This window comes from Tigriopus californicus, chromosome 10, assembly GCF_007210705.1.
Source record: "Tigriopus californicus strain San Diego chromosome 10, Tcal_SD_v2.1, whole genome shotgun sequence".
Taxonomy (NCBI): domain Eukaryota; kingdom Metazoa; phylum Arthropoda; class Copepoda; order Harpacticoida; family Harpacticidae; genus Tigriopus; species Tigriopus californicus.
In genome coordinates this window covers 5,702,062-5,710,613 of record NC_081449.1, presented here as the reverse complement: position 1 = coordinate 5,710,613, position 8,552 = coordinate 5,702,062, and the positions used below count along the sequence as shown (strand labels likewise).

The following is an 8,552-nucleotide window of genomic DNA, read 5'->3' as shown; positions in this document are numbered from 1 at the left end:
CCTCGGTAATCCTCCATTGTATATATACAACTGTATGGATTCGGGCGAAAAAAGTTGATATGGTGCCATTTCCCCAAGTTCGCGACTTCAAAATGGGCATTTCGAGGTTCAGGGTGTCATGCAGAGAGGGTTTTTTTTGTAAGAGGGGATTCGAATGCAGCTCCTGATGTTGAAGGAAATGACGATTCGTCTCAATGTTGAAATGAAGGCCACAATTTGAGTGGAAGTGCATTTTGGACGACGACGTGTACATTCATAGAAACGGACCTGTCATTGTAAACTGGGTTATGATGATGCTTGAACGAACCACATGGACGTGATATAGTTCGGAAAACATCCCCATTTATAGGTTGTAAATCCGATCCAAAACATGGCAACGGCTTTTTTCGCTCTCGAATTATGATCAGGTCGGTTTGGCAAGACCCTAACCATAATTCACACACACTTACCTTGTCTCAAGAGGAGTCAAGATCATCGTTTGTGATGTGCGAAGAACATGCATGAGAATATGAACGTGTATCAGCGCGTCTAGCTGTCTTTCATTTTCTGATTACCACTTGCTGGATAACGTTTGGCTCTCATGATGTCGGATCGGTCGAACTCGTCGTCCATGATGGCAAATTCAGACAAATTTCCTCCCATCACCAATCACTGGCTGGAAAATAGACTTGGGGCCAGACTCCAAATTTCAAATTTAGTCACACTGACGACGGGCAATTCACCAACTAGAAAACATCGTCAGCTGATTGGCCCTGGCGATTTTGAATGCTGTGATGAATGTCAATATTTTCTAACAGTGGATAGATTTTGGCTCGAAAGGCCTTCAGCCATTAAGGTAAATGCATTGTGAGGAGTCCGTTGCACACTAATTCCTGTCTAACTTGATGAACGTCAGTCAGAAATAATCTAATCCTACCCCAAAGGTGTACTAATTGTCATGCTCATCCCTCGAAACTGTTTCCGATTCTACAAAACGAACATGCGACAATTTAATTTGAATTCATTCATCCCAAGGTTCAAAAATAAACAATCCCATGCTAGCGTGTTCACATGACACGCCTCATTTCCAATGGTTCAGCCAAGCTCAAAGATTCGAGCATTCCAGGGGGCAAATTCGCCCAAATCCAAAACTCATCATTTTGAATATTGAAGTTGGCAATTGCATGCAAGAACAACCTCGAACTCGGAGCCTAGACGCAACTGCTAATCTGTCTCATATACAGAACATTCGATTTCTGAAGATGAAATCCGGGCACTTGGATCAATGGCCTGCTTGCATGGGTCACAATGACATCCTCGTCATGCTGTTTCTCTATTTTGGAATACTAAACCTGGCGATTGTGAAGTGAAGTGATTGTGGCTCCTGGTTATTCCTCTCGAGGATTAATCATCATCCCATGCACAATGCATCAAAGTTCATTAGCAAAAACTTGACAAGAATATTGGCAATCCGTGTGGGTTTTGAGAGTGAGTCGAATCCCGGAATTGTTGCATGTTTCATTTTAAATTTTGCATAACCTCAATGACCTGCACAGGCCTGGATGAAATCGCGAGAATCAACAATAAATCTCCACCGTTCAGGAACAACCACAACTAATCAGTCCTAGGGTTTTGTCGCTTTAACGTTGTAATGTTACCATGGCTTTCACGGTTGAGTCAACAACCTGCCTATTGTGCCGTACATAAGAGTCCATTTAAGTATTCAGCGAAACTGTCTCAAGACGAGAAGGGATTAATGTCCTTTAGGATTTTGACCCTAATGTCGGACAGCTTGGGCACAATTGAAATGGATCATGGATTTGTGCCCCCCATTTCGAGGTGCCATCATAGATCATGTTGACGTTTCTTATCCATTTCTGATTCCAGCCATGATAGCGAAGACCCCACCCAATCACCCAAACCAGCCACAACCTCCACAATGGTTGGTAGATGTCCTGATTCAGGGGGACGAGCTAACACGCCAAGAGATAGTCTACATTGATGACAGAAATTCTGGGCTCACCAACCAACCAACCAACCCCCGACCCTGCCCTAATTACTCCCAAGATCGATTGAAAGTATTTTGGATATTTGGCTACAAGTGGCAAAGGAACCATATTTAAGTTCACGTTCCTCATAAACAGTCTGAAATGGTTTTAAGAACTTATCGATTTGAAAGTTTTCAAGTCCTCTATTACGAGTCTGATTGTCATTTTTGATTTGGCCTTGAGCCCATATATGGTTGTCACGTCTCCGACGAATTTAAATGATCAGGGAAGCGTTGCGATTCTAGAAAAAGGGGATTCACTTCCAATAACCGAAATGCCCCCAGACAGCGTTGGAGAGCTAGAAATCCTGATAAAGCCAAGTGTTGCCCAATCGTCTCAATGGCCCAAGGACAAAACGAACTCTGTCGTGAGCTTTTCAATCTTGAGCCCCTAAACGGCACCTTAAGACTCAATAGCTCTAGACAAATTAGGATTGTCACTTACTCCAGAACCACTGTATTCTAAGCTAATCATGTGCAATTGAGTAGAGACGAAACTCAAATGGAGTTGGCAACCTTCGGCTTCAGTTCAGTTTCTTGGCACACCGTGATGAAATAAACTTTGGCTTGGTGCCATTATGAGTAAGTTTCAAGGGCCAAAAACAGGTCTATCTTCAGGATGGTCTCTTAATGATGAGTCCTGGCCTTGCGCTCCAACAGAAATTACCCTTTTTTCTTGACCAACAATTTCGGAGCAGAGTCATTTTGTTCTTTCTGTTTGAGGGCGGTTGAAACTTTGCAGAAGGTTACTTAAGTTCTTCGATTACAATTGAGGTGAGTAAGCTTCTAGCATGAATCTACCCTCGAACAATGAGTTCATATGAATCGCCAATGAAGATCTATTTCCACAGATTAAGTGGAATAATGACCGAGCAAGCCATTCAAATCGATTTATCACGATAAACGAGGTGTGTAGGACGAGGAATGAGAAACGAGACTTCCAAAACGAAACGAACATGGAAATGGGCTGAATGTTGGTTGAAATGTCCGACACTCTTAGGATACAAAGCTTGGTTGGACAACGATTTAGTTGGAAGTGTCTGCTAATCCTTGGCCAGAGGGATTTTCCCCATTTTTTCCCAATAGGATTAAATCCATATTTAGACGCGACCCTGGATGAGCCTGGCAGAACCATCGATCTTAACATATTTACGACCGATCTAATGTTAACAAGTGTACAGATACGAAAAGTATCCCCAGCCATTTAACGAGTCCGAAACTTCTTCTTCCGAGAATTGGTTTGATCGTTGTTCATTAATAATCCGAGTCATCAGGGACACAATAAATCCGTCTTGTTGTTCTGTCAAGCGGGAATGAATTTATTAAAGGAAATGCCGACAATCGATTCATTCGTCATTGGAGAAATTGAGATGTGACTCGGAAGGCACATTATCATCATTATTATCCCTGCTGCTACTGTTGTTGTTGTTGTTGGTATATCGTTTCCCCCGTTTGTCCATTCTCTCCATCCGTGGGCATGAGATTTGTCACATTTGTTCAAACATTCGCCTGGAATGTCGGAAAACTGTCCTTTGTTCTGGCTAAACGTGTCCATATGTTTTTGTAGCCAATCTGGCCAGACTTCCTGACGAGTGCGGGTAGAGATGAGCAGAGCGAATCTTTGTTGAAAGAACGCCTCAAAACGACATCATTCCGTTTAGGTTAGTCCTCGCCAGCTCAGATATCCATGGACCGCAAAGAACACTTGCTTCAACTAATCGGTCGCAACCTGGCTATACTAACCTTGGACTCACATGACCAAACGAAAGGTGGATGAGGGTCAGAAATCACTCGCACTGAGCAATGCTATTGACTTCTTCTCGACCCCGCTGTCCACCTCCCTTGAAATTTGGGAATTGTTGGGGTGGAGAAAGGTATGGATGACAAGGAGAGGAAAAACGAGAAGAGATCGATCCTGGAGACAGACGGGTAATTAGCGGATTGTCTTTCCAATCCTCCCTTGCTTATGACAGCTCGATTCTAAGGCTATTTTGAGAGCGGGTCGAACCCAGCTGACTGTCGTCATATTTGAGAGTGGAACGATCCCAAGGACACATCCCAACACATATTCTCAAGAAAAGTTGACTGCAAAAATGTTCTGCTTTGTTAACAAAAGGCACCAAAGAACGCCATATGTATATACATGGCATTGCCATTGTCCTTTTTTAAGGGTGAGCTTGAAGGCTCTTTCGTTTCTACCAATGTTGGATGGTGACAGTCCTAGTGTCTTCTTATTATTCTCCAAAGGCTTTTGAACATTTGAAACGATCATTTGTTGAAGTCCTGTCCAGCAGGAGCAACTCCAGGATCAGCAGCAAACAGCAAAAGCATTGCCTTTGAATAGATCAGGTTTCTTGCTGGCAATAGCGGGTCTACCACCATCCATAGACATAGCTCCTTACCATTCTTGGCTACCACTACCACTATTGCTACTACTACTACTACTCCTAAAGCTGTCCCTGGGCTCTCTTTTAGAACCTAGTTGAACTCGATGTTGGCCAGAACCAGCTGAATAGCAACGATGTCCACGACTCTGAAGCAACCACGAAGCACATTCTCTTCAGTTTTTGAGCCTCGTCTATCTAGATACAAGACGAAACGAGGATGACTGACCAATTGGACTACTTATTTAGCTGACATTTTATGTAGTTAATCTTTGCTAATTAGCAACAATTGCACATTATTGGGTGATGTACCTTGCCCCAAGAGAAGCTGGATGAGCTCTAGGGATTGGAAGATGTTGGTCGACCCAAATTAAGAAGTCCATAGATGCTCGACTGACCGTATGACTCTTGACTAACGAGCGTTTGGTTGTTCAAAGAAGTCTAGAGAGAAGAATCAAAGGAGACCAAAGAGGTTGTTGTTGTTGCTGCAACATCTGCAACAACTCGACCAGCCGTCGTTGTTGTTGGTGTTGTTGTTCGAGTTCCAAGGGAATTGCTAGAGGTCCATAAGCAAGAAATACCTTGACAAGCAAGACCCAAATATTTGAATGGTTTATTTAAAGGTGTGCAAAGCAGGCTTCAATGAATTTTCGGAATGCCTCTTTTTTCCCAGATCCCAGAAAGACAGGAAAAAAAAANTCTGTAAATGTTGGAATGCTCAAAAGGAAGAAAACTGCTGTACGGCCAAGGCGGATCAAAAGAAGAAACGAAATTTCCAAATTGTAGAGTGCGAAAATAAAAGTGCGTCTGGGCATTTATTGCGCGAATTTCGTGTCTTTGTCGAGGTCGAGCGAGTAGAATGGCTCGACTCGGGTGGTTCAGATTGGTTGGCTCAGTAATCATATCTTGAGCCTAACGATTATCTGGATTAGTAAAATGGTGGTTCATCATTGTCCCGGGCTCATTTTCTCATTCTTTAGAACAGGAATACGCACAAACCTAAACTTGACGTACGGGATTTGGAAATCATAGAGCCTTCAAATGACAGATGTACGCGTAGTTGATGTTTTTCTTGTTTTTTTTTTTTTATTATTTATTCTTCGCTGAAATAGGATTGATCAAAAGAGTTGGGCTGACAATAATGGGGAGAAGGTATGTTGAACATTGGTTTTTCACATTGAGTCAAATCGCAGGCGAAGCAATAGTACTTTGTACGTATAAGTGCTCATTTGGAATACATACAAGCATCACTGCAAGAATTTGGAGCGTCACATAAATATATGCGTGGTTGTGGTTGTAGTATTTAGAGTTCGGTATTGGGCATACACCATAGGTTATACGTCGGGTTGGTTACAATAGGAAGCTGATCATAATAAGATGGCGTACATTTTCTTGGTGTACGTCGCAATAGAAATTCACTGGCACACCTGATTGTTATCTCATCAGGCACCAATGAGAAAGGGTAATTTTCATTCTATTAGTTCGGGTTTCTTTGGCACTTTTGAATCTGAGATCATTTGCGAAATGCGAACTCTAAGTATCACTTGTCATAAGGTTGGCTTGGGTGCTCTTCTTCACGTGAGTATCGAACACTCTACGCAGTTAACTTGCTAGCTGGCTGGTTGGCTGGCTGGCTGGCCAGTCGGCGCTCCAGCGGGAGAAAGGACGTTTAAAAGGGCCGTCCGTCACAGAGAGCCGCTGTCAAATGCACACCGCACCAAATTCACAGATTCTCGCTCTCTCTCTCTTCTTTCTCGTTTTCCCTTCTTCTTCTCCACCTTCTCCTCGTCCTGAATCATTTTCTATCTGGAGTCGCTTCCTGAACAGCGCAGTGCCGCCAGTCACGTCATGCTGAGAAGAGGGGGCCGTTTATCCGCGGATGGCGGAGCATGTGGCGGTCCGACGAGATTTTCAGAGGCAGCGGGGGTACACGAGCCTCCACCGCCAGTGAGTTGAGTTACACTTAGAGGATGGTTCGAGTCTTTGGGATCACGTCCCACAGCTGCCCTTTGGGGCATGTGGTGAAAGTAGGCTGGCGGCTTGAAAGCTCCTCCACCGGCGGCAGCGACGGCGGAGGCTCGACTGAACCAATCGGAGGCCAGGAACGAGGCCATTGGATTGTCATAGTTTGAGGTGGTGAGGCTGGAAGACGATGGGGTTGACGGGGAGGCGATGGACGAGCCACCGGGAGACCCAATGCTTGGGAGGCTATGGAAGCCCGCTGGAGACCTCAGGCTCGGTTCGGAGGTAGATTCGACACTAGCTGGGCCGTTCAGACCCATGGGGGAAGCTTCGCCAGGGCTTTCATCATCATCGTCCTCGCCGTCCGAGTGGAAGTGGTCTTTGTTCCCACTGCCCGGTCCTCCTGGATTGCCCAGGCCATTGGAATGAGGTTTGGAGCCTCCATGGGAGTAGTTCCTGAGGTTTGCAAAGCCGTTGCTCCCGTCCCCAAATGGATGATGCAAATGAGATCCTGGCCCCGTTCCGCTGGAGGAACCATTGTTCCCAATGGAACCAGCCGAATTGCTCCCAGACGAGGCTGCACTGGCTGCTGCGGCGGCGGCTGATTTCCCTTCCAGATAAACCTGGACGCGAATACACTTCTTCTTCCTCCTGCAAATAGAAGATGAAAGGGAATTTGTGAGAACTTCTGAGAAGATCAAATCAACTCATTATGACGAGATGAGGGACTTTCGTGCACACATGCATCGCTCTCCAGACATCGTGGTAGAAGTCGACGACGGAGCACTTGGGTTCCAAACAGCTGGGCTGAGAAGCAAGCAAGCAAGCAAGCGAGCCACCTACAGCTCGAGGGGTTCGGTTCGTTCCTCTTAGAATTGAGTTGGAGCATACTGCATATGGGAGTATGATACTAATGATACATGTACGTACGTAGAACCTAGCTCTGTAAATGTTGGAATGCTCAAAAGGAAGAAAAAGGACCACGTCACAAGATTGCTGAGCAGGGCTCCTCTGTCTGATGCAGACATTTGGGACCGACGCGAGTAGAACTAATATAGGGTACATATCTGCTACTTTCGTTAGACGAGTATTACGTTCGGTCCTTGAGTACGTCATTCACTAAATACTAAATACAACATAAAACATAACCCTCCTCCACTTCCAGGAGGAACGCGTCGAGCCGAGGGGCTCTTGGAGGTACAATAACGTACTGGAATGACGGTATTCTCTACCACTATGATATTAACATGCTTCAGAGTAAACCAAGATTAGAGAGGGAGAAAGAGAGAACATTCACAGGAAGTGGGGAAGCTGAGCTTCTTGGATGTGAAGGAAGGAAGAGCACTTCCCATCCCGCCTCAATCCCAAACGTGCGACTCCAAAGGCAGAGTGAATAATTAAAATAAATTGAACTTATCAAGAAATATGAAGGCAAAGAGAAACCTGAGGAATTAATCTCAAGCCTCTACGATGAAATGGAAAAATCACATACACACGCGCATTCGAAAGAGGAAGGGGCTAAACTACTGGTGATATTTTTCAACGTGTTAGATGTATGGAAGTTGGCCATGGGCATTCTCAGAAGAGATTGCATTTGGACCAAACTCCCTACTTCTACTAGAATCAACTACAACAAAGCTGGCGATGCAGTTTCTTTGAGTTTGATACACGGTAACTGGGAAAAGTCGACTCTTACGGAAACATGAATTATTACCCACTGAGCGGCCAACCACCCTTGATGGGCCGGCCAACCAACCCAACCATTTAGAGAGAGATGTATTTCGGCTCGTTCGAGTAAGGGGCTGACGAGTTGTCGTAGCCTTCCTTGGACGATCCCAAAGAATTGGGATGTTGGGCCATGCTCATGGAAGCGGAATGTGGAGCAGTGGTGGGTACACTCATGTCATACATATCGGCTATCAAGTCATGTTGAGACATGGGCGTGGAAATGGGGGAACCAAAACTTGGGTCCTCGTAAGAATTGGGAGGCATTTGATCATAGTAAGGGGTGGGTGGGACGTATTGGGATGACACTGAGGGAGGGTCCTCGAACAAGTGAATAGCCACGAGGGTGTTGCTATTGGGTCCAGTGAGAGGCACAGGGACCAGCTTTGAAAAGTCGATCAACTCAGAGGAAGAAGAGGGTCGATTCGTGTGAATCGGTAGATATTCGTCCCCGT

The 8,552-nt window shown here is 45.1% G+C and overlaps 1 protein-coding gene and 1 long non-coding RNA gene across 3 annotated transcripts in view; one reads left to right on the top strand and one right to left on the bottom strand.

Moving 5' to 3' along the window:
• The first annotated feature begins 493 nt into the window (after window positions 1–493).
• LOC131887806 (uncharacterized) lies at window positions 494–2,134 on the top strand. Its single transcript, XR_009374062.1, has 2 exons — window positions 494–1,467; window positions 1,867–2,134. It is a non-coding gene; the product is annotated as an uncharacterized LOC131887806 (long non-coding RNA).
• A 3,721-nt stretch (window positions 2,135–5,855) lies between these two features.
• LOC131887804 (protein pangolin, isoforms A/H/I/S-like) overlaps window positions 5,856–8,552 on the bottom strand; it is a 28,307-nt gene continuing 25,610 nt past the window's right edge. For both annotated transcript variants that reach the window (XM_059236508.1, XM_059236509.1), the window contains exon 11: window positions 5,856–7,023. In XM_059236508.1, coding sequence (XP_059092491.1) covers window positions 6,252–7,023 — 772 coding nt within the window. In that variant the 3' untranslated portion in view covers window positions 5,856–6,251. The remainder of the gene's footprint in view (window positions 7,024–8,552) is intronic.